The sequence below is a fragment of the Diachasma alloeum genome, unplaced genomic scaffold (genome assembly GCF_001412515.2).
Source record: "Diachasma alloeum isolate Michigan unplaced genomic scaffold, Dall2.0 Dall_scaffold_00371, whole genome shotgun sequence".
In the NCBI taxonomy this organism is placed as follows: Eukaryota; Metazoa; Arthropoda; class Insecta; order Hymenoptera; family Braconidae; genus Diachasma; species Diachasma alloeum.
In genome coordinates, this window is record NW_021680510.1 from 407570 (window position 1) to 433457 (window position 25888).

At 36.1% G+C, this 25888-nt stretch overlaps 1 protein-coding gene across 6 annotated transcripts in view; it reads left to right on the forward strand.

The window, feature by feature from the left end:
• Window positions 1–25888, forward strand: part of LOC107041694 (CREB-binding protein) — a 35818-nt gene that overhangs the window by 1434 nt on the left and 8496 nt on the right. The window contains exons 2-12 of one of the 6 annotated variants that reach the window (XM_015262357.1): window positions 3766–3915; window positions 5316–5530; window positions 6318–6692; window positions 8415–8769; window positions 8836–9135; window positions 10086–12961; window positions 13049–13206; window positions 15637–15747; window positions 15831–15965; window positions 22172–22648; window positions 24360–24525. In XM_015262357.1, the coding sequence (XP_015117843.1) occupies window positions 3766–3915; window positions 5316–5530; window positions 6318–6692; window positions 8415–8769; window positions 8836–9135; window positions 10086–12961; window positions 13049–13206; window positions 15637–15747; window positions 15831–15965; window positions 22172–22648; window positions 24360–24525 (5318 nt within the window). The remainder of the gene's footprint in view (window positions 1–3765; window positions 3916–5315; window positions 5531–6317; window positions 6693–8414; window positions 8770–8835; window positions 9136–10085; window positions 12962–13048; window positions 13207–15636; window positions 15748–15830; window positions 15966–22171; window positions 22649–24359; window positions 24526–25888) is intronic. The other 5 variants (XM_015262358.1, XM_029126361.1, XM_015262360.1 and 2 more) reach the window with 5 other exon arrangements.

Genomic DNA, 25888 nt, shown 5'->3' on the forward strand with positions numbered 1-25888 from the left:
GGGGGGGTGACGCGGGCTAACCTAGCAACTCTGGTACTTACCTGGTTTACACTGTTTGGAAAATGTTGGAAATGAAATTTCGTGGGCAGTAATTTCATACGACGTAGACACGTTTTTTAGGGGAATGACATTTTACACTTGAGGGGGTCCCTTCATTTTTTTTGACACGTTCGGAGTTTTGCGTTGAGATTTTGTCGACAGGAATTGTAGTCTTCACGGTGTAATTACAAGATGTACATGGTGAATTAAAATGTAACAGACTGAGGATATATTATGGAATCTGAATTTCAAAGTGGATAATGGATAGTGGGAACTTGTGAACTCTCGAATTGTTGTGGGGAATTCGACAGGTGTAATTTAAACATGTGGAGCTCATGAAAGACTTGGGCCGAAAATCCGTTTTTCGGAAATTGCAGGGACTTGAGTTTTACGTGTTCAATCGAGCACTGTAAACTGAACATTTAGAAGTTGCAATTGTATGATGTGTAGTTGGGATTGGGTCTTGAGAATGTTTGATTTGTGGTGTGCAATTTGACAGGTGTAACTTGAACATGTGGAATTCACGAAAATCAAAATCTGGAAATCCGAGTTTTATTTGGTGTTTCTCTTGAATTTCACGTACGTGAATTTTTCACGTGAGTGGAGCATAATAAATTGAGTATTTGCAATCTGCGCTGATTTGCAAGAAAAAAAACAAACAAGTTGCAACAAATCAAGCTCAAGTTCTATAAATTATGTGTGTTCTTGAATTTTTCACGTAAGTGGAACGCATTAAATTGAACATTTGCAATTTGAGTTAATTTGCAAGAAAAATAAATAAAAAACAAGATGCAACAAATCATGCTCGAGAGTTCCATGAATTTTGTATGTTCTTGAATTTCTCTTACTTGAATATTCCACGTGAATGGAGCACATTAAATTGAACATTCGCAATTTGAGATAATTTGCAAGAAAAAAAAAACAAAAATAAGATACAATTTCTCGGGCCTGAGTTTTATAATTTTATATTTTCTTGAATTTCACATACTTAAATTTTCCACGTGAATGGAACACATTAAATTGAGCATTTGCAATTTGAGCTAATTCACTGAGCTAATTTACAAAAAAAAGAAACAAAAAAAAGATGCAACAACGCTGACCCGAGTTTTATGAATTTTGAGTTTTCACGGATTTCATATACTTGAATTTTCCACGTGAATGGAGCACAATAAATTACATATTTGCAATTAGAGTTAATTTGCAAAAAAAACAAAAGATGCTACAAATCATGCTTGAGAGTTCTATGAATTTTGTGTGTTCTTGAATTTCACTTACTTGAATATTCTACGTGAATGGAGCGCAATAAATTGAATATTTGCAATTTGAGTTAATTTCCAAAAAAAACAAGATGCAACAAATCAAGCTCGAGTTCTATGTATCTTGTGTGTTCTTGAATTTTACATATTTGAATTTTCCATGTGAATGGAGCACAATAAATTGAACAACAACAACAAGATACAACACCTCGGGCCCGAGTTTTATGAATTTTGTGTTTTCTTTAATTGCACATACTTGAATTCTCCATGTGAATGGACCAGAATGAAATCAAGTTGAAACTAGCGAAAGATTCTTTTAGGTGTGTTCATTCAAGTATTTTTGAGTCATGTACTTACTTGGTCGCACTTGAAAAACATTTATACATATAATTGTTTGACCCTCGCAGTCTTAGAAATCCCCTGAAGTAAATCTTCAGCTGGTGAATACTTTGCTAGCTTCAGCTTCATCACAATAAATGGGACATTTGCAGTTTGAGTTCATTTGCAAGAAAAAAACACAAAATACAACACTTCGAGTCCGGGTTTTTAAAATTTTGTGTTTTCTTGAATTTCACATACTTTTATTTTCCACGTGAATGGGTAAGATAGATATAATACCTCGGGCCCGAATTCCATAAATTTTGTATGTTTTCATGAATTGCACATACTGGAAGTTTCTACGTGAATGGAGTAAATTAAATTGAACATTCACAATTTGAGTTAATTTGCAAGAAAAAAAAAACAAAAACAAGATGCAACACCTCGGCCTGAGTTTGATAAATTATATGTTTTTTTGGATGGCGCATATTTGAATTTTCCACGTGAATGAAGCACGTTAAATTGAACATTCGCAATTTGAGTCAATTTGCAAGAAAAAAAAACAAGATACAACGCCTCGGGCCCGAATTTCCTGAATTTTGTGTGTTTTCTTGAATTCCACATACTTGAATTTTCCACGTGCATTGAGCACAATAAATTAAACATTTGCAAGTTTAACTTGTAAAATGTAGGCTAGGAAAAATATACTACAATTTCTAGAACCAAATAAATGTCGTTAGCTGTATAGAAGACTAACGTAAGTGCCAAAAAATGTCCTCATACCAGAAGTTTTGAATTTTTAATTCCAGTTCCCATATTTGTTTCTTGTTTCTCTTTTTCTATTGAATTCTCGTATTTTGGCGCTTACGCTACTTTTCTCTACAGCTAACGATATGTATACAGTGCAAGTACAATGCGGGGTTTACAATTTCTGTGGACAAGATCTCAACGCAAACGATCACACGCACCAAAAAGTAAAGGAACTCCACTGTGTCCAACAGGTCATTTCCCATTAACGAAAAATTGAAAAATATATTCGCCTGAATTTTTTGGTTGCTATCAATTTTCACATAAAATATTCACCTGAAATTCACTGTTCCATCAATTCACCCTAAAATGGTGAATTCTTAATGACGAAGTGCCCTGAAATTTCACTAGAACTGTCACTTGATTTAAATTTCCAACAGTGTACTAGAATAACACGCACGTTTTTTGCTCCATCGTCAGAGACTCATGATGTTAGGCTCATTTTCTTCATTTATTTCGTGGGTTAATATCGAGAGAATATGTGGGCATTTAAATTTCTGACAGATTTCGATTCCGCCACTTGGTCGAGCACTTGAAATGGCAGATTAATAGCGCAACGGTAACTTACTCGGCGGAATTCTTCAGTTTATGGGAGATTTGTTGTGGGAGGTACATGTCGAGCGAGGGTAATCGGGATTATCATTCGATATTTCTGTAACATTTTTCCCGGGAGTGGTGTAAAAGTCAAGCGAGGTCTCACTAGTGACGTATTTATTCGATAGAATATAGAATGTATCGTGGATATCGCACATGTAACTGTTTTATTGAAATTCGAGAACCGCCGGGATCTGTTGAGGAGTTATTCTCTGTTAGGATGTATTCCTCTGGGTATTATGTCTCCCCCCCATTCATTACATAGTTATTGTATTATAGATTTTGTAGCGCATGATGGATGTATACAGCATTTTGAAAGTTTATTTAAACAACATTACTGCTCGCATGGAGCTACGCACTAACTGTTTACTCTTCTTCCAACTACATTTATCACCCAAGAAGCTACTTTAATATAATTAACACCGGATAATTACTGTACACGGGGATTTATGTGTAAAAATTAATTTTTTATTAGTATTCAATGCGAGTTTTTCAGTGAAAATACAGTATTTCGGGGTAATTCACTCATCGGGGGTTCAATAACATCAGTGAATTGTAGATACAGTTTTGGTTTTCTCAAATTCATCTGGGAGATTGATAAAAATTAATGTCTCTGCGATTTGCACTTCATCATCATCGCAATAACGAAAAATAAAATTTCACGAAGAAAATTGAGTGAGAAAATAAATTCTCAAGATTTGAAACAAACATAGTACTTGATTTTAAAATCGTAAAAATGTGATACATGTAGTGGGTATGGCGCCTCTAATGATGCACCATGCTTATACAAACTTCGGGGGAGGCAGTGGTAACTTACAACAAATGCAGGGCCCGCCGCAACAACTACACCTGCAACAGCATCAGATGCAGCATTGGAACAACAGTACTACCCAAAGAAGAAGTAAATATTAATTGACAAAAAGAAAAGAGAGAGAGAGAAAAAAAAACAATTGAGAAAGAATTAAATTTGATTGAATTCGAGTCTGAGCGCAAGAATTTCACCTCAAACGCTGTTTGTCAATCAGATGAATCAGACGTTCTCCCATTGTGTCACCGTTACCATTCTTGTTCACCAGAAAAATTTGATTACAATTCGTTTTTCATTCTCGTTGAGATGATTGACTTGAGGGGGCGAGATGAGACTCAAATTATTTGGAAATCCATTCCTCATTCGAATCACAATTTCGTGGACAATTGATCGTCTCACGTAATTAAATAATTAACAGACATGCGGCAAACACGCAGAGCTGAGATTTTTTGAATAACCAGTTATCATTCAGGGGTGGATCTGCCAGAGTTTAGAGATTCTCAGCGTTGTGGTTATTGTTGATACATTGGTTAGGCATAAATGAAATTATAGTGGCCCTGGTCGTCGGCAAGGTCTTGTAGTAAGTTACTTCAGCGCGTCCGTAAGATCATCTACATCTTCGATGGAAAAAAAAAAAACTAAACGTTGCATAATTTTTTTTTACATTTTAGAGAAGTTTATACCCTTCTATGTGTAGATTTGTTATTTTCCTCTTACACGGCACGACGAATTGTAGAGTTTTTTTTAAACATTATTTTCATTCATTATTCATATATTTTTTGTTGAAAAGATTATTAGTATTTACGTGTTTGTTGAATTCATGGCTCGGATTTTAATAGTCCCGTAGACGACAGAATTCGTCCAACTGTTTGATTTCTACGCATGACTCTTTACAGTTTGCCTATCGTAGCTTTGCCGCTTTTTACAAGAAAATAGTTTAGCACGACTTGTCTCACAGAGTACCTGACAGTTAAAAAATGGACAATTTTGGGTTTTTCTTTTTTTTTAGAAAGTAAAGGATGTTAAATTGCTGTAGTTGTTAAGTTCCCTTCAGTTTTGCTCGTGCGGTGTATGTCTCATGTCTTATTTATTTTTGGGTATTTGTTTGTCTATATTCTTTTATTTACGAGTAGAATCTGTAAATATGTATTCATCGTTGCTACATCTCTCGTATTTTTATCAAAATATTTATCGATAATTGTGATTATCAGGCAGTTCGATCACTCGAATGCCTAAAATTCACACCCGTCAAGTAAACATTTAAATTTAAATGATTTCAAGCCTTTTAGATACTGAACAGTATAATTTATTCTTAAACAAAAAGCTATGGTGACGGTACTAACCCTACCCTCATTAAATGACTAATTTAATATCGGTGGTCTTTTGGTACATCATTAATTTATCCACAATACATTAAACTCTCGTCAAGTCGTGGAACACTTGAGATTACAAAAATACTGATTCATTTATTTGTTAAATTTTCACTCTCGTAGATTACATAACAAACACAGATATGTTTGATCTTGAAAATGACCTCCCCGACGATCTACTATCATCGGGGTCCTGGGGTTCTGCAACGGAGAGCGCTAAACCACCAGCAACAGGTCCAGGACCCGGGCAACAGAATGGAGCACTCGACTCGGAACTCCGTCAGCATGTACAGCAACAGCAACAATTATCCCATCATCTTATTCAGCAACAGGTAAAGGTCTCATTCGAATTTTTTTTCAATCATCCCCATTGAGGGGAAACCGACCCTTGTGTGTGTATAAACTTTTATAATTGTGTTTTATCCTATAATTATTATTTTTTATCTATGAAACTACATTATCCACTCGATCATTGTATTGTTAAGTGAATTAAGTGGTTTCATAAATAAAAAATAATAGGGGAGAGTGGGGCCAAATGAAGCGCCAAAAAAACGACTGTTTGGCGCAATTTGAGCGAAAAAAAAATGTTTATCAAATTTTTTTTCATTAACTTTTTTTATTCTTGGAAGTACTGAAGAGAATAGTAATTTTTCATTCAGTAGAATGGGGAATTATTGAAAAGAAAATGAAACAGCAAAATCCAAAGTGCAGAGCAAGGCTCGGGGAGAGCAAACCCAGAGACCCAGAGGGGGAAAAAGGAAAACGTGATGCTGAATTTTAATCGAATAATCCATTGACAAAACCTTTTTTCATCAAAACTTCTCAATAATTTTCCATTCTGCTGAATAGAAAATTATTATTCTCATCGGTATTCCCAAGAATAAAAAAAAGTTGACAAAGGAAAATTAATAAATTTTTTTTTTTTGCTTGAATTGCGTCAAACAGTCGTTTTTTTTGACTGTTTCATTTTGCCCCGCTGTTTCATTTTGCACCACTCTCCCCTAATGGCAGGAGAACACACAATTCTAACAGTTCATATAGATACAGGCGTTCCGTATCCCCTTAATCCAAGGAAATTTAATTTCACATGAATTAACTGAATGTCTTTGTCTCTTTAAATTACAGGGGAATAAAAATTTAGTACCGAATTCACTAGTTATGACTGGTAATTTGACCAGTAAAAGTCCGAATATGCAGTCACCACCGAATGTATCAGTCTCCAAGGGAGTGGTGGATCAACAGATGGTTGTTAATCTGGGAAATTTGCCCAGTAGTATAGCGAGCTCACTGGCTAACAATCAGATGTCGATTGTCAATTCGATGGGTAATCTTCAGTCGTCGATGAGTATGGCCGGCAGTAATCCAGCAATGTCAATGCCAGGAGGCATGAATGCTAGTTTAGTTATGACGAGTAGTGCAACGGGCAACAATCCCATGGGTGGAATGGCTGGTGGAGGACTCATTGTGGCTAATAGTTTGAATAAACAGCCTCTAAATACAGTAAGTTGAGCCTCAATTAGGGACGAATGATATATTTCAAGTTTTGCAAGATTACATTTTTGTCAACCAGGTTTCTCTCATAGACAGCAATAGTGTAGAATAATGAATGATTTTTTAATTTTGATCGGTGCAATTTGTTGACGATAAAAATGCGCAAACATTTGTGAATTTTTTATTTTTATATTGTTGGATTATGAATTTCTTCGATGTAATATTTTGCAAACCTGGAGTGAAAGTTTTTTGAAGTTATTTCTCCTTTGAAAGTAGGTTTTGCAGGGGGAAGGGTTTAAATTGATAGTAAAATGATGGAACATGAGTTTGTTCTTTAGGTTTCGTTGAATATTTTATCATCTCGATAATGCAGGATTTGGGGAAAGGGTCAGGAGAACATTTTCTTGAAAATTCAGGCTTATTCTCTTATAGTCATTGATAACCAAAATGATTCAATATTTGACGAGATCTGAAGAATTGATCCATTAGAGTTGCGCCCCTTGTTACTCGAAGAAATATTCTCACTTTTTTCATTAAGAAGCTACGCAGCTTACCATCGGAGTAGAAATTGGATTTCAAGTTTTTTCATCATCAGACGATTCAGTAAAATCCAAATTTTTATACTATAGATACCAAGATTATTGATGATATAAGAATTTGGGTTTTTCTAAATAGTCGTTTGACGACAAAAAATCTTGGAATCCAGTTTCTATTACGATGATATGTTCTATTGCATCTTAATCCATTGAAAATATTTGAATGATGAAAGAACTTCTTCAATAGAAATCATTGAGGAGAAATGAATCTTGTTTTACCACAAAACATTGAAATAATGTGATTAGTTACATTTCTTTAAGCGTTCACGAATTTTTAATTTTGGTGTAGTAGGATAATGGGATATTTTGAATGAAAATTTAGCCATGCATATAAATTTAAGAATGAATATTTTGCAAACTATAATGAAACTTTTTGCAATTTATTTCTTCATTAGCAGTATATTTTTCAATTTGAAAGGGTTTGAGTTGTGTTATTAAAATGATGGATCATAATGAGTTCGTTCTTCACATTCCGTTCAATATTTAATTATTGTAATAATGCAGAATTTTAAGAGAAAAAAGAAGTCAGAAGAGATTTTGTTGAAACTTTTTCCTTCTTCTAAAACCACTAATTGTCAAAATAATGTAATATTTAACAAGATGAGAAAAATTGATTTATTAAAGGTGATCCCTTGGCAACTTGAAAAAACCTTTTGACTTTTTGTTAGTCGATACAAAATACTTGAGTAATGAAATAAATTCTTCGAAAAAAAATCATTGACAAGAAATGAATATCGTGTTAACAAAAACCGTTAAAACAATATAATCAATTACATAAATTTCAGTCTAAATATTTTGTAATCTGGCTATGAAACTTTTTTGAATTCCCAAATTTATCAAGTTTACTCTGAAAGTATATTCACCTTAAAGAGTAGAATTTAGTGAAATGTTCGATCATGATTAGTCAATTATCCATAAAAAGATGCCAAAAAATTTTTTTCTGCAATTTATCTACTCAATCTACTCATAACCAATATCATTCCATACCCAACAAGCTGGGGGAAAATGGGTTGATCACTGGTCCGCTACTCGAAGAAATATTTGACTCCTGAAGGAGCTTGGAAAAAAATCCATAACTAAGATTAATTTCATCATTGCAATAACAAACCATTGAACCAATGTAATTAATCCCCAGGTAACGATGATGAACCCGAACTCGCAAGGAGTCCATCATCCCCAAGGTCCCCACGGTGTCCCCATGCAGAATGGCCCAGCAATCCTGAACGCCCGTGCTGTAGCAATGCAGCAACAACAGCAGGCACAAGCCCAGGCTCAGGCCCAAGCCCAAGCCCAGGCGCAAGCACAAGCCCAAGCCCAGGCCCAACAGCAGGCCCACCTGGTGGGGCAGGCAAGAGGCCAGAGTCCCCACCAAGTCCATCAAGGAGGCATTGTCGGTCCAGGCCAGGGTGGCCCAAGGATGCAGCCACCCCCCAACATGTCGAACATGGCCAACATGGGACAAATGGCTGGCAATAGTCCCTACGGTTATGGTAAGTACAGTAAAACTGCTCTACCCGTTGGGGCGGTATCTAGAGGTCTGCTTCCACCCGGTACAGGTTCACCGGGAAGTGGCCTAGGTACCGGTGTCAATGTACCAGCTGTGAATCCTGTCTGCGTAGTTACCCCACTACAAAGAGGCGTTGGCAACATGGCATCCATGCAGGGAAGATTCAGTGCTCCTGGTGGTCCCATTGGTGCTGGCAATGTCATTGGTGGCCAAGAGGGTGGAATGGCCCAACAGGCACAACCACCAGCACCTAGTCCAGCTCAACCTCAATCTGGTGCTCCAACTGGTGGCCAACCAGGCCCTCAACAAGCCACACAGGGACAAATGGCTGGTGGCAGCACGCAGTCAGGTAAGTCATGACTTTTAATCACCAGAAGCATTATTAAAGTGGTATGGTCGTATCGCCACAAGAATTATTGAGTATTTACAAAACATAAGATGGTATTTTGAGGAACATTGGTTTTAATTTTGTTATTTTCTTGAATTTATCATTTTTGTTGCATTAATTCAGTGAACTGCTCAATCGGTTCAAGTCGACTTAGTTCCCAATTGAGTTTTTGTTAAATAACTCGGAATTTAAGAAAGAACGCGAAAGTTTTCGAAAATATTTTTTGATAGTTTTCACTTTTCTTTACAAAAACGATTTTTAGAAAAATTTTGCTAACTTCTTTAGAATTTTAGATATTCATCGAGAACTGGTGCTAGAATGGAATTGACTTAAACCGTTTGACCACTTCACTACTGAATTTTTAAATATTTGTCTTTTTTGTCATTTATCAAAATTAAATCATTACAATAGCTTTCGAAATTCTTCAATTTCTGTTCAAAAAGATGTTCATAAGCATCTTTGTAATTAGGGATGTTGCAAAATCGTAAGCACTGAAACAAATTTCCTTCTTCCAAATTATAAACAGTGTGATCTCCATAATGTTGATAAAAATAATAATCCATCAACTCGAGTTGATTATTCAAAACCAAAATGGACAATATGCACAATATTGTTGATATTTTGTGAGTCTTCCAGTAGGTGAATTATCAATTGAATTGTCAATTAAAATTCCATGGGACCATTTTTTTATTTCTCTTTGTCAAAGCTACTGCCCCTAATTCTAGTTGATTATCAGAAATTTTGGTTCCATATTATCCCCATGAAAAAAATTTTATTGTTGAGAAATGGATAAAAATCCTCAAGAAATGTAAATTTTCACTCAATAATAACAATGGCGTGACGACTATACTACTTTAAACCCCTGCCCCTCAACCCCCATAAAAAAGAATTCTTAATGGCACGTAACTCAGGTACACCATCATCCACTGCCGATCCAGAGCACCGAAAACTCATTCAACAGCAACTTGTATTACTACTGCACGCACACAAGTGCCAGATAAGAGAGCGTCAGTCAAACGGTGAAACATGGAGATGTACATTGCCCCATTGTAAAACCATGAAAAACGTATTGAACCACATGACAACGTGTAACGATGGTAAAGAGTGTCAAGTGCCCCACTGCAGTTCCTCGAGACAGATAATAACCCACTGGAAGCAGTGCCAGAGGAGTGATTGTCCAGTTTGTCTGCCCCTCAAACAAGCTGACAAGAACAAAACAACAGCTGCTAATAATCGTGCAGCAGCAGTGGCAGCAGCAGCTGGAAATCAACAGCAGGAGCAACAACAGCCACAGCCACCCCAGCAACAGCAGCAACAACAGCCACAGCAACAACAGCCAAATCCAAGTCCACAAGACATGAGAAGAGCCTACGACGCACTAGGGATGCAGTGTCCCACGACGACACCTGGTATAATGCCAGGTCAAGTTGCAGGTCGTGGTGTTAGAATGCCAGGACCTGGAATGACTGGACCCACTGGGACCATGACAACGGGAGCCAGACTCTCCCAGCCTCAGCAACAAAATCCACCAGGACAATCGATTGTTGGTGCTAATCAGCAGGTTGTTGCACCTAATGTATCACTTCCATTGAGCTCAGATCCAACGACAGTGTCGTCAGGTGCTGGTAACAATCAGCCTGTCACAACGACAGGACAAACTGGGGCAGCAGCAGCTGCAGCAGCAAATATTCAGCAATCTGTCAGCAGTATGCAACAATTATTCGGTTTAAACGATTCCGGACAGCCTGCATTATTGAATGAAAACAGATTATCAAATCTTCAATTACCAGGTGGATTGCAGCCCAATCAGGTGACAGCAACACCTGTACAGGGGACCAAAGAGTGGCATCAGTCAGTTACTCCAGATCTCAGGAATCATCTTGTCCATAAACTTGTGCAAGCGATATTTCCAGCCCCCGATCCCCAAGCTATGTTTGACAAGAGATTACACAATCTCGTTGCTTATGCGAGAAAAGTTGAGGGTGATATGTATGAAATGGCTAACTCAAGGTCTGAGTATTATCACCTACTAGCCGAGAAGATCTACAAAATTCAGAAGGAACTCGAGGAAAAGAGACAGAAACGTAAGGAACAGCAGTTGGCACAGCAACAGCACCAGCCAGCATCACAAAATTCAGCTGGTGGTAATTTGAGGCCATGCGCACCACCAGCAGTGAGTGCAGCTGTGCAACCAGGACCAAGAGCTGTACCACCAAATCTGCGAAGTCATTCACCAGGCATGGGACAGCTCAGTACACTACCAGGAATGACAATGTCCCACAATAGAATGACGTTTAATCAGCCACCGCAGTCTCAGGCTCAATCCCAACAGAATCAGTCACAACTCCAACAACAACAACAGCAGCAGCAGCAGCAGCAATCTAGCATGCTTGTGGGACCACCAGGACCGAGTCCCAATGGCCAGCCAACCTCCAATCCCAATCTGGTATCCAATCCCGGTCTTGTTCCATTTGGACAGCAACAGATGTCCCAAGGAAACTTAACGACAACGACATCGTCTGCAACTACTAGTCAATTTCCAACGTCAAATGGTACAACAGGCCTTCCCAACAGTTCTCCAGTTCAAAGTCAACATCAATTTCCGGATCTTATGAAGGCAAGATTGGCGGCCCAGCAGCAGGCACAGGCACAGGCCCAAGCACAAACTCAAGCGTCTCAGCAATCAACAAATGCCCAAACCCCAAATACCAATATACCGTCGATTCCCCAGGCACCATCGCCCTTCAGCAATATGCAACAGCAGAACAATCAACAGACGAATCAACAATTTGCTAATACTCGACCACTGTCAGCATCTACGCCCAGTGATAATGGCATATCTGTTGCAACACCACAGACGATACCACCACCAGCCTCGAGTGGACCCAGTCCTGGGCCCGCTCCAACGACAAATGGCCCTCAGTCTGTCACATCAACACCCACAACACCACTCGTTCCATCTCTGATGACACCCAATCAGACTGGTGCTTCGTCGAGTCAAACTCCCCCTCATCCGGGCACAACACCTTCACCTGGGGGGCTTGCCAGCCTCGGTAAGGGCATGACTTCTCAGGAGAGAGCTGCGTTGAATGCTGGGAGAAGTTCATCCATGTCATCCCAAATGGCAGCAATAACAGCAGCTCTTGATCGTGATAATTCACCGAGTCCACCGACTAATAATAACAAGGGCAAGGGGCTTGATTCTATTAAAGAGGAGAATATCAAGATGGAGATTAAGCAGGAGGACTGCTCGGAGAATCATACGATAGATGGGGGTAAAAATGTAAATAATGATGTGACGATAAAGACGGAAATTAAGACAGAACCCATGGAGGAGACCAGTGGTGATGGGACGATCAAGGAGGAGCCTGTTGGGATTAAGGAGGAACCGAGGACGCCTATGTCAGTGGCTGATGGCTCAACTTCGGATATAAAGCCTGTTGTACCTGTGCCCATAGAACCCAGTGGCACTTCCACGGATAAAAGACGCTTGTGTTTGTTTAAACCTGATGAACTGCGTCAGGCACTCATGCCAACGCTTGAGAAATTGTACAGGCAGGATCCTGAGTCGATACCATTCAGACAACCAGTTGATCCTCATGCACTTGGCATTCCTGATTACTTCGATATTGTCAAGAAACCCATGGATCTGTCGACAATCAAGAGGAAATTAGATACGGGGCAGTACAGCGATCCCTGGGAGTACGTTGACGATGTCTGGATGATGTTCGATAATGCTTGGCTGTACAATCGAAAAACTTCACGCGTTTACAAATATTGTACTAAGGTATGTTGGTAATTTTTGGGGATTTTTTTTTCCCTCGATGTTTGGTTTTAATTTAATTGTGATGGGGTTTTTGTTTGCTCTTTGTAGCTGTCGGAGGTTTTCGAGACCGAGATTGATCCTGTGATGCAGGCACTTGGGTACTGCTGTGGGAGAAAGTATACGTTCAATCCTCAGGTGCTTTGTTGCTATGGAAAGCAACTTTGCACGATACCGAGGGATGCCAAGTACTACTCTTACAAGAATAGGTCAGTTGATTTTGGGATTTTCAGGTTTTTCAAGGGGGTTTTAGTTTTCGTCGTGGATGGGGAGGTTATTAGGTTGTAAAGCTGGGAATCAACTATTGCGTTTATTTGTTCAGAATTAATGATTCAGTTTGAGGGAATTTTAAATTTATTAAAAATTGTGTGAGGGGGAGGAGCAAGATAACGAGGCGATTTTGTTTTCATTTCACTAAGTACAAAATCATCTCGATATCAATTAAGTATGGAACAAAATGTCATGAAAATTTGTATTCAGAATTTCAACAATAAGAAAAAATGTATTTTGACATTTCTCCTTCAATTGACTGGTTTTAATGCGGATTACGTACTTAACAAAAATAATTTTTTTGCTTATTAAAATAAGATTCTTGGAAATAGAATGGACAGCTGGGTGGAAACATTGAAAAAAAATGATCAGAATCATGATTATCTGAATTTTTGTAAGGAAGTAGAAAAAGATAGAGAGAAAGTTTCTTACATTTTACTAACTTTCTTACATTTTACTAGACATGTAAAATTTCTTACATTTACTAAACATGGAATTATCTTGATATCAAGTCATTTTGGGACATAATGTTTGGGACATGATTTCATAAACAACTAAAAAAATTATTTAGAGATTTCTCTCTTAATAGACTGCTTCTCACAAAGATTAGATACTTAACGAAAATTCCATTTTTGACGTATTATCACTTATTTATTGCTTTTCGACTGGATTAAAAGTCCGATTCCTTGAAATTGATTCGACAGTTGACTAACAACACTGAAAGAATTGAAAAACGAAAAAAATCAGAGCCATGATTAATTTAATTTTAAAAAATGCTCTTATAGATTGAAAGAATTTCATCGGTTGACGTCATAAATTTCATGTCTTCAATTTAACCAAATGCATAACTGTAATTCCCATCAATATTTAAGGAAATCCAAGCACCACTTCCACATCTGAGAGTTTTTAAACATCAAATTTTTCAATTAAATTTCTGACAAACGTTTTCTTTCTGAACTTCCAAAAACTTTATTTTTTCTCAATAGAATAATTTCCTAAGAACATTCTAAATACAGATATCTTCACTATGAAACTGAAAAAATTTTTTTTCAAAAAGATTCTTTTTTATTGAAAAATCAATTATTCATGACTTAACTTTTCAATAATTTTATAAATCTGCCTCAAGAGCTAGACTTTCTAAAATTCTTCAAATTTTTTAATTAAAAATCTCAATTTTTTTCAACAGCTCAAAAGTTATAAAATTGGGCTCGAATGGAAGATTTGATGTTCCTAAGCGTTAAAACAAATTTGAACGAAAAGAAAATAGTGGAAATACTTGAATATCCTCAATCATATTACTCAAGGATGTACTACACCCTTTTGGCCAAAATTCAGGTTTTTTTTTCATTTTTCTGGCAAATTATTGATCGGATTGACGTGAAATAATATACCGTTTTTGGGTTTTATCATTATTGACTGACTCACAAAGTTGTATGGTAGTGCAATAATTTTCCTGCATTTTTTCAAGTTTTGTGAATTTCTGAAAAGTTTTAGAAAAAACGCAGGGAAATGATTGCACGATCATGAAATTTCGTGAGTCAAATCAATTAAGTAATGATAAAATGCCAAAAGGGTATATTTTTTCACGTCAATCAGATCAACCATTTACCAGAAAAATTCAAAAAACGCAAATTTTGGCGAAATGGGTGTAATACATCCTTAAAAAATATTTTTCATCTAGGATGCATTAAACTTCGGCGACACTCCATGCATGGTCCCATCTTCACCACAGTGCCTTCAATCATAAAAAAACCTGTCGCCTTCTTCATCCTTTTTTGCTACGTTAGATGATTTAGTTATTGCAATTTCCTTCATTTTTTGTGGTGCGCAGTTGGATTTATGTTAGTTTTTCACAATCCTAGAAATTGACACCCCAACTACGCAATAATAACGACAGGCTAATTAGCCTTTTTCAGTGAAAAATACTGATTGAGGTCAGTCTCCTGAGCGACATTCATCACTACATTCCATAGATAATTTTTATTTTTATCCCTGCTTTTTTTTGGTATACTTATTCTAACGCTTGCACTTATTCTTCTTTATATGTTACCTACATTCTGAACCTGGAAACCGCACAAACACACGCAAATTCCTGCTTTGTCGCTTGGTCCCTGCTGTTCCTCGCTTATTCCAAATTTATCATCGAACAAAAAAAATCAAAAAAACATTTGGGCATTTGGAACACTTGGACATTCACTGACATCAACAAATTGGCAAAAAAAATAATGAAAAAATTTGTACACATTACGAACATACCACGTGTTCGATGTCATCATCGATTGGAACCAAAATCAATAAAAATCACCGAACGGACTGAACTGATGGTCATTAATAAAATAAAACTTGATGAATTATGTTGGAAAAAATAGTATAAAGGGATATGGTTCTCTTTCCGACAGATACACCTTCTGTCAAAAATGTTTCAACGACATTCCTGGTGACACTGTGACGTTGGGCGAAGATCCGACCCAGCCGCAGACGTAAGTACCTTCATTTATCGATAATTGCCCGATCCATCGAAATCGCCTGTGTATTTTACATGAGTGCATTATTCAATTTGCAGACAAATTAAAAAGGAGCAGTTCCAAGAGATGAAGAACGATCACTTGGAATTGGAGCCATTCGTTCTTTGTATAGACTGTGGAAGAAAAGTTCACCAAATTTGCGTACTTCATTTGGAGCACATATGGCCTCAAGGGTAAGTAAAGCATTGTAAACAAGTGGATACTTACATTGTTCATAAATAAAGGTGGCTATTGTTGCTGCGGAATAGGCCTTTTCATTCTGGAAATCTAGAGGAAATATTTATTCCGTTCGTCAAACTGGAAAATATCTGGAAAAATAGTGAAAAATTCGGATAACTGTTGGCATTTAAGATGATATATATTTCAGCCTTCAGAAATGATGATTTACATGTCAATTCGAAAAAACTGTCCAAAATTGCAGGCGGCTGTATCCTTGATACAGCTGTAATTGTACGTGCATACGTCCATGGTCTTTCCTTCTTTCTCGAATTTCCTAGAAACTCCTTGCATTCCCTCGAAATTTCTGGAAACTCTTAGAATTCTTTCGAATTTTCTACAAACTTCTTGAATTCTCTGGAATTTTCTAGAAGCTCCCTGAATTTTCTCGAAATTTCTTGAATTTCCTTGAATTTTTTTCAAAATTTCAAGAAAATTCTCTAATTATCTCGAAATGTCTAGAAATTTCTAGAATTCGCCGATAAATGGCGCTGCACATAAGGCCCATTTCCCAAAATAACCCCCCATATTGAAACCATAGACGTATCCACGTAAAAAATTTAGTGATCCTCAGGATGAAAAAGTCTATTAGCAATATGTTCATCAATAGATTAAGGCTGGATTCTATTGGATAATAGTTTTTTCATTGCCCTGTGCGTAAAACGCTGTTCACGGACACTGTGAAGAAAAATTATGCTCGTGACCAAAATAAGAGAAAACCCGCCTTGATTTAGGTACAATCATATTGTACCTAGTGAAAATGACTGAGAATTCGAACTTTTTTGTCCGATTTTTGGGGAAAATCTTCTCAGAATAAGTGAAAATGTCAATCATTTCCTGGAGTTTTTTCTCGCTAGATTTTATTACGACAGAATTCTAACGTTCAGGGATTTTCAGTGGAAACTGGAAACTTTCTTTCCCCCGGTTCGTTATCCTAACACGAAAAAACGAAAACTCAAATTATTAGGAAAACAATGCTCCACTGCGTAAGCTAAATATAAAAATCATTGAATTCTGAAAAAATTCAGCAAGAAAATGGTGAAACGAGTCCACTCGACTGAAGTCTACATCAAGTTTTTGATCAATAATATCTTTGAATAGAAGGGAAATGGAGAAGTTTTCATTAAAACTTTTTTTGCAAAGTGAAATTGGATCTACAAAAGAATATATCTATAGAAATTCTGCTAGTTTCGGTTTTAGCAAAACCTCAAACACTAAACTCTTGAACAATGCCGTGTTGTTTCCCTAACAGTTTGATCATTAGATCACTCATGATTGTGGGGATTTCCACGCTGACGAATGGAATATGAAAAAATAGCTATTCGTGATAATTTGATTAGTCTATTCCTATCCCTATTTCTTCATGAATATGGATTTTTTTAGATTTTTATTACCATTGTTAAATTTGTTATTTGTTATTTGTTATTTTATTGTTATCAAGGCCCTACAGCACAAGGCCAATTACAGGATCAAATGTATTCAGTACAAATCTTTATAATAATAGAGTATAACAAAACAAATTGTATTATCATATACCACAATTTACATGATTTATCCAAGATGAGCGAGTTATGGAACAGCATCGATTTAAGTATATTTAGCTAGTGGATCTGTGTTCGTTTAGATTTAAGATATTGGGACGCCTTTTTAACAGTTCTAAAATGTCCCTTAGCTTTCAGTTCAGAGCTATTCAGAGCTATTCAGTAAAACCTCTATTGATAATTATGGAAACCTCCACACTGAGAGAAAAATATAATTCTTCTGACTATATTCCATCACCATCGAATTATAGTCAAAAAGTCTTCAACAATTTTTCATGGGTTACGGTAACTATGGCCCGAGAAGTAATTACTACAATGGAATGTAGTCATTGCAACTATTTTATAGTTCTACTCGCGATAGATTTGTCGTGGTTACTTTTGAACTTTGGTTAGTTTAACTGCATTTTAATTTGTAAAAATTACGCTTGTGAAGTTACCATAATGTTATGTGCCGCATACAAAAAAAAAATCGTATCGTTCACCAAACTGCCTCAACTATTTTCTTATTGTAAATCGAACTTCAGATTTTTCTCTCAGTGCACGTTGATACATCGAACATTGAAGGGATAAAAGCAGTACTAATAGAAAGGAAGGAATAGCAATAGTGTATGATGTTATTTATTTCCATGGATGATAATAGTGGAATAAATAATGGCATGTTGAATGAGTTTGAACAATACTTAATTCATTGTCAAATCGCGATGTTTCATTAAAACGGGCAGAGGACAGCGAGCATATGACACCGCGCCATATGACAGTGACCATGTGACTGATGTCTTATTTTTTTTCGCCATCAGTACATTGATGGTGGGCTTGCGAAGTGAGTGAAATATTACAAAAGTGTAGGGTAAGCTACCCAGTAGATGGACACTGTTCTATAGATGGACGAGTTACTTTTGGATAGGGAATTTTCCTCATCCAAATGTCAGCCAATGGAATTGCACTATTCGACTGTTATTTCATATAGTCCATACGGTATTCAGCTGATAATTTTTGACAATTCAACAGATAATTTTTCATGTTGACTATATTTGTGGAAAACAAAAGATTCCGTGGTCGAGTAAACCCCTGGTTGGAACTGTCAAATGGATTTTGTCTGATAGTGCAATTCTTTTGGCCGACATTTGGATGGGAAAATTCCCTCCCGAATACTACCCGAGCTTCAAAATTAATCGAGTAATTCCCCCAAGGTTCCCTCCACACAAACGAAGTCGTCAATATTATAACTTGATTTTATTATATTATGATAAGGAATATTTTTACGTAGAAAAATTAAGTTCAGTCGCATAGTTTTTGAGATATCGAAGAAAAAATCTTTTCGAGGAATTGCTATATCTCAAAAGCGGCTTGAATGATTGAGCTGAAAATTCGCCCTGATGTGCTCCCAAATAATGCCAATTACTCCACGAAATTTCATATTTTTAGCTAGAACTTTACTCCTTTTCGCTTTCGAAGAGAAACCTTGTAATTGACCGATTTTTCGATTTTCTAATTTTCATTGCAAATTGTCTAGAATGCTATGTAACGTGAAGAAATTGTGTTTTAAGGGTCATGTCTGTGTGTATGTATGTGACAACTTGGGTTTTTGGCGATTAATTTTTAGAAAATTCAACGATGACGCCAAAATTCCCCGCCCCATATTTCCCTGGTCGAAATTCCCCCCGTCATTTTTCTTCCCGACATAATTCCTTCATGTTAATATTTCTTGCGCCAATTCTCCTAACCCCATAATTCCTGCCGATAACATTTCCCGTATGGCGTATTTATGCGGTTTTTTTGAAATTATATATTTGGTTCGTAAAAATCTTTATTCAAATTTTAATAACAGGCAACATGAATTTTATGAAATTGATGAAATTTATCCTTTGTTCGAGGTAGTTTTGTTGCGGGGGCATTTTTTCGCGGGGAATTTTGACACGGGGGAATTTTGACCGGGGAATTTTGGTATGTAACCACTATGGCGCGGTGTTTCATTCCGATCGATCCAATAGTTCCGAGATGTAATAACTTGTTTAAATTTCGTTTTTCCTCAATATCTCAAAAACTACTGCACCTATTTCAGTTATTCTACCTTCAAAATACTCGTCTTGATGGCCTCTATCTGAATCAGCCAAAATATTCATACCCATTCGTACAAAATTTTCGAGATATTTTTCGTTTTTCAATTTTTTTATCCATGTACGCACGATAACTTTAGAAAAAATTAGTAGTGAAGTGAACAAACGGTTCAAGTCAATTCCATTCTAGCGCCAGTTCTCGATGAATATCTCAAACTATAAAGTAGTTAGCAAAATTTTCCTCTTAAAACCTTTTTTACAGAGAAAAGTGAAAACTATCGAAAAATATCTTACAAAAATTTCGCTATCTTTCTTAAATTCCGAATTGTTCAACAAAAGCTCAACTGGGAGCTAACTGGACTTAAACCAATTGACCATTCACTACTGGAATGAAGACAGCAAGTTGAAATTTGGTATGATTATATCTCTTACAATACTAAAGATTGATATTTTGAATAGGCCCAGCCGGCCGAACAGTTTCGGAATTATCTAACCTTTTGTACTAATCTATGTCATTAAAAGGTTGAATATTTTCTTGTAGACACGCTGTAGTATGTGGCTACCGTTGTATGCCTGTCATAAGGACAGGAAATTGCTACGAATCCATTCGGAAGCTTACTACCAATGGAATTGCTAGAAATAAAAAAAAGACACTCATGACGCAAAAAGGAACGGTCGCATGCCTTCACGTATGAAAAAATTGTATAGAAATTTTCTATACAGATTGCGTATGGAAATTCTGTAGGATTTCCGTATATGACATTCGGATATTTCTATACGAATATTTTCTATACGAATTATTTCTATACATAAATTTTTGTTTCCATACGAAAGATGTCTAAACGCTCCAGAGAAAAATGTAGAGAAATGTCGCAACTCCATACGAAATGTTTCTATACATGTGGCACTGGGTCGTATAGGATCGAACCTATAGAAATCGTATAGAAATCATTTGTATAAAAATATCCGTATAGAAATATCCAAATATCGGTTCTAAGTGAATTCATCCCGGACTACTCATCCCAAACCAATTCATCCCAGACAATTCACCCCAAACAAATCAATCCCACGACAATTTCATCCCAAACACCAAATTCCAATAGAATTTTTCATGGCCACGACAATAATTCAGGGAGAGAAAAATACTTTATCCCGATCCTGATAGGTTCGAACTTTACTATCACAGAAAAAGACACTAAACACAACATCAAAATCAATCAGATACTTCACGATTCCCTCCTAGTATTGTTTACACAACCGATCAACGGATTAACAGGAAACATTGCAAATAAACGGTCAAATCATTCTTATCCATCTCAACTAACATTCGCCAGATAGGCCACAAGTAATAGACCACAGCATCAGTTTACAAAATCAGTACAAAACTTGAAAGTTAATCCGATAAGTCACGCGCGTCAGCCACGCGTATTCTTCACCCAAACAGTAATAAGAAAAAAAATACGATGAAAGTGTCGTGGGATGAATTTGTTTTGGGATAAAATTGTTTGGGATGAATTTGTCGGATGAATTATCCTGGGATGAATTAATCGGATACCGTTCTGTCGGGTAGGTTCGAACTCCTACTTGTTTCGTGAGGATTTATGAAGAAATTGGAAAAAATCCGCACATACATAGGACATACGCGTTCTCTGAAAACATCATATTTTCCTGTTTCATAACATTCTACATAATTTCCAAGTGCAATTCTCGTCAAAATGCTCGTCAAAATGGACGATTAAGGATGTTCTACACCCTTTCTGCCAAAATTCACGTTTTTTTAATTTTTCTGGCAAACTTATGATGGAATTGACGTGAAAAAATATACCGTTTTTGCGTTTTGTCATTATTTAATGACTGACGAAATTTTAAGGTGGTGCGAACATTTTCCTGCGTTTTCTCTAAACTTTTAAAAAGAATCACAAAACTGTAGAAAAAACGCATGAAAATTATCGCACCACTACGCAACTTCGTGAGCCATTAAAGAATGACAAACCACAAAATCGTTATATTTTTTCAGGTCACTCCCATCGATAATTTGCCAGAAAAATGAAAACAACGTCAATTTTGGCTAAAAGGGTGTCGAACATCCTTAAAATCTTCCATTCAGACGCAATGAATTGAATTAATATTATTTCAATTCGTCCAGCATCCCATAATGTATTTCACTAATGGCAATACTCATGAAGATTAAATTACTGTCTTTATTCCTTCTCCAATACACGGAGAGAAATGTTCAGTAAAAATTACGGAACTCACAGTTCGCTCATCGATTACGGAATCGACTCAGAAAATTTAAGTGACGGTATCCTGAATCGGTAGCGATTACTTGAATCTCATGTGAAAAATTACGGAACGCTCTGGAAAAATTGTGTAATTTTAGTTAAAAATTACGTGACAGTTCCGTAAAATTTCCTACAACCACATTTCATTCCGGAATTACGGGAAAGATACGTAATTTTTATTGAATATTTCTCTCCGTGTAGTTCATGATCTTGAAGAATTTGTCCCCGAATTTCTATAATTATTTAAAAGAAACTAATTTCTGTATTAATTATGTACTTGCAGATTTGCCTGTGATAATTGTCTGAAGAAAAAAGGCCAAAAGCGCAAAGAGAATAAGTTCAGTGCCAAACGTCTACCAGTAACGAAATTAGGCACCTACATAGAAACGCGAGTGAACAATTTCTTGAAAAAGAAAGAGGCACGTGCTGGTGAAGTTGCTATACGTGTTGTTGCATCTAGTGACAAGATGGTAGAAGTTAAACCTGGCATGAGAAGTAGATTTGTTGAGAACAAAGATATGCCCGGAGAGTTTCCATACAGAGCGAAAGCGCTGTTTGCATTTGAGGATATTGATGGTACTGATGTGTGTTTCTTTGGAATGCACGTTCAAGAATATGGCAGCGAATGTGCAGCACCTAATACGAGGCGAGTGTACATTGCGTATCTTGACTCTGTTCACTTCTTCTATCCAAGGAATTGTCGAACAGCTGTTTATCATGAGATTTTACTTGGCTACCTCGATTATACGAAACAACTTGGGTAAGTATTCATTTTAAGTTCATTTTTATTCGTAGGTAGGACCCAACGGGGGGGCTCTTCTTCACTCATGTGGGCTGTTAGAGCACATCTCAGGCTTTTGCAATAATTGAATGATCGAAATAATTTTAAATAATCGAAAATATTGTTTAAAAAAAACAATTGAAGAAAGAATTTGATGAATTAATTTCTCACATTCGTCAAAGTTAGAATTCATGGGATAAATTATCAAAGATGAAAAATTTTTTTTTTTGGGCTTTTTGAATTTATTTTTCCGCGTTATACTCAGCGCCTCAACTGAAGTTTATTTATACTACTTTAAAGCTTTTCAACTGAATTTTCCATGAGCTCTCATGTTTCATTGAAGATCTTTACTGAATTATTCGGAAAAACAGAATTCTTCGAACAATGTTGGGATATTGAAAGAGAATTTTGTTGATCAAATGGAATATATAAATTATTCAATTCTAAAATTACAGAGGGATCTCATAATTTCTGAGAAGTTTGATACGAATGTTGCGAGCTCCGTGAAAAATGTTGATCTATTTGCTGCTGATTTTCAATAAAAACTTGAAAATTCAATGATTTCACCGGAATTTTGATGATTTTTCATTCTACAAATCAGAGTAATCTTAAATTGCTCAGGCTGTTTACAATCTCCAATGACTTTCCAATGCATTTTACAATGAATTAAATTTGTAGTTCATGAATCAATGATAAGAAAATACATATATCATGAATTTTCATTAACCTGTTCATTGATGATTTAAAGGATATACGACTACTTGGAGTTTTTTTCTGTTCTTTGAAATTCTTTTTAATATTTTAAGCCTCAGCGCCTTTATTCAAGCCAAATCTTGCGATTTGAACTTGTTGCATTTTGAACTGTTGGGTAATATTTGAAAAATCTGAGAACAATTAGAGCGTTCATTTTTAGGAGGATATCAATTAATTATTAAAAAATTACAATGTCTGATACCGACTTTTTCATTAACAATTTATAAACGATGAATTTTCCACCCTCAAATAATTTTTTCGGGATCGTAAAAAATTGGTCGATATTTAATACTTCTCCAAAAAGTTGCTTCAGCTAAAAAAAAGGTTTTCCTAACTTTGGACAATTTCCATTATTTACTTGGAAAAAGCGAAGCTAGAACAAAAGTAATTTGGCTAAAATATGTAAGTTGACAGTCGTGATTATTCATAAATTTCTAAAATGTTTTTTTAAATGAAATTCAATTGAGAGATTTGATTATCGAAAATCTTTGAATGCATAGTTTGAACCATACGAAACTGTGCGAGCTACTCAGATATCCTTAATTTAGTATAGGGGTGGTGGTGAATAATCTCAATTAAAAACACTCTTTGAAAAAGTTCAGAATTTTTTCTATTTTTTTTCATCATTCTATCATAATTTTTGGGAATTTCTACATGATGTACCACTCAATTGACAATTTTAGATTGCGAAAGATAAAAAATATCCGGATAACATTTGAAAGATAGTACACCCGGGCCTTAATTAAGAATTCAATGAGTCATTAACATTTCGAAAAACGAATAAAAGCATTAATTTCCGCATTCCTCTCTACATTCATATTTTCCATTAATCATGATTGATACTTCCTTCGAATTGCATTTCAATGGAAATGTAATTAGATCCAGCAAAAAATTTATGGTATCTTCATTTTTTAATTTGCGAAACAATTTTTTTCAGATTCACAATGGCTCACATCTGGGCGTGCCCACCATCCGAGGGCGATGACTACATTTTTCACTGCCATCCGCCAGACCAAAAAATCCCAAAGCCCAAGAGACTGCAGGAGTGGTATAAAAATATGCTGCAGAAGGGAGAGAAGGAGAGGATAGTCATTGATTACAAGGTACACTAGACTAATTCAATTTATAATGATACGCATTAGTCCCTGTGTTATCCAGTCATGAAATTTTATGGCTGGTTGTCAAGAGGGACTTACATTAACTCCAGACCAAAGCTAATGTTCGATGTTTCCAATGAATTTTGAACACAGGATTGTCTGGATACAAACTCAATTACGTCATTCTATAGATTCATTACATCTGCAGATAATAGTATGTTGCAATGGATTGTTATTGGTTTTCCCCAGTTTTCTGCGTAATTCCATTCATCTTGATTTTTTTTTCGTTGAAAAAATCGACATCTCAATTACGCGAGAGCAATGACGGGTTAATTAACCTTTTTCAGTCGAAAATGCTGATCGAGGTCAGTCCCCTGAACGACATGTATTCATATTTCAAGTACCATATGGTGTTGATGTATTCTTATCATGAAAATTGATGGAAAACTGCAGAGTACACACCATTATTGCAGCTTCACTTGGTGCTTTGCACAATTGGATTTATATTTTTTGTTGTATTCGAAATAATTGAAATCCCAAGTGTGTAATAGAAAACGATCGGCTAATTAACCTTTTTCAGTTGTAAATACTGGCCAAGGTCAGTCTCCTGGGTAATATGTATCTCTGTTTTATGGAAAATAATTTTGTAGCATATTTTCATCATCACAATCGATAAGAAATTGCAGATTACACTGAATTGTTGTAGCTGTACTTGCTCCTTTGAACAATTGGATTAACATTTTCGTTTTGTATTCGAAGTAATTGACATTCCAAGTGTTCAATCGAAATGACAGGCTAATTGACCTTTTGGAGTGAAAAATACTGATCAATGTCAGTTCCCTGAGCAGCACGCATTCATGCTTCATGTAAAATAAATTCGTCACATATTTATATCATCACACTTGTTACTACTTCAATTGCTCCTCTGCACGATTGGGTTTAGGTTAATTTTTATATATGAGGTATTCCACGTCACATGAGTCAATCGCTGACCCTCACCCTCTTGGAAATTAATGGCGATTTTTTCAACAATCGGGGAGGTTGAAAAATTATCTCTCAAATTTTTTCAGATTTTTTCGGCAGCCCAGTTCGGAGATGTGATTTTTTTCACATTTTTCCGTTTTTTCCAATAATTCGAGTTCTATTTGTCCGATTTTCATTTATTAAGCGTCAAAATTTTCCATTTTTTACCGCATATACGACTATTTTTAGTAATTTTTTTTTCGATTCCTAGATGCTCATAATAACGAATTTTCGAAAAAAAAAGTTGAAAAACTTGAATTTCGCAAATTCCGTCACGGTTGATATTCAAATTTTTTTTTTTGTAATTCTCATAATCAAAGCAAGTATTTTGAGCTGTCATTCAAGT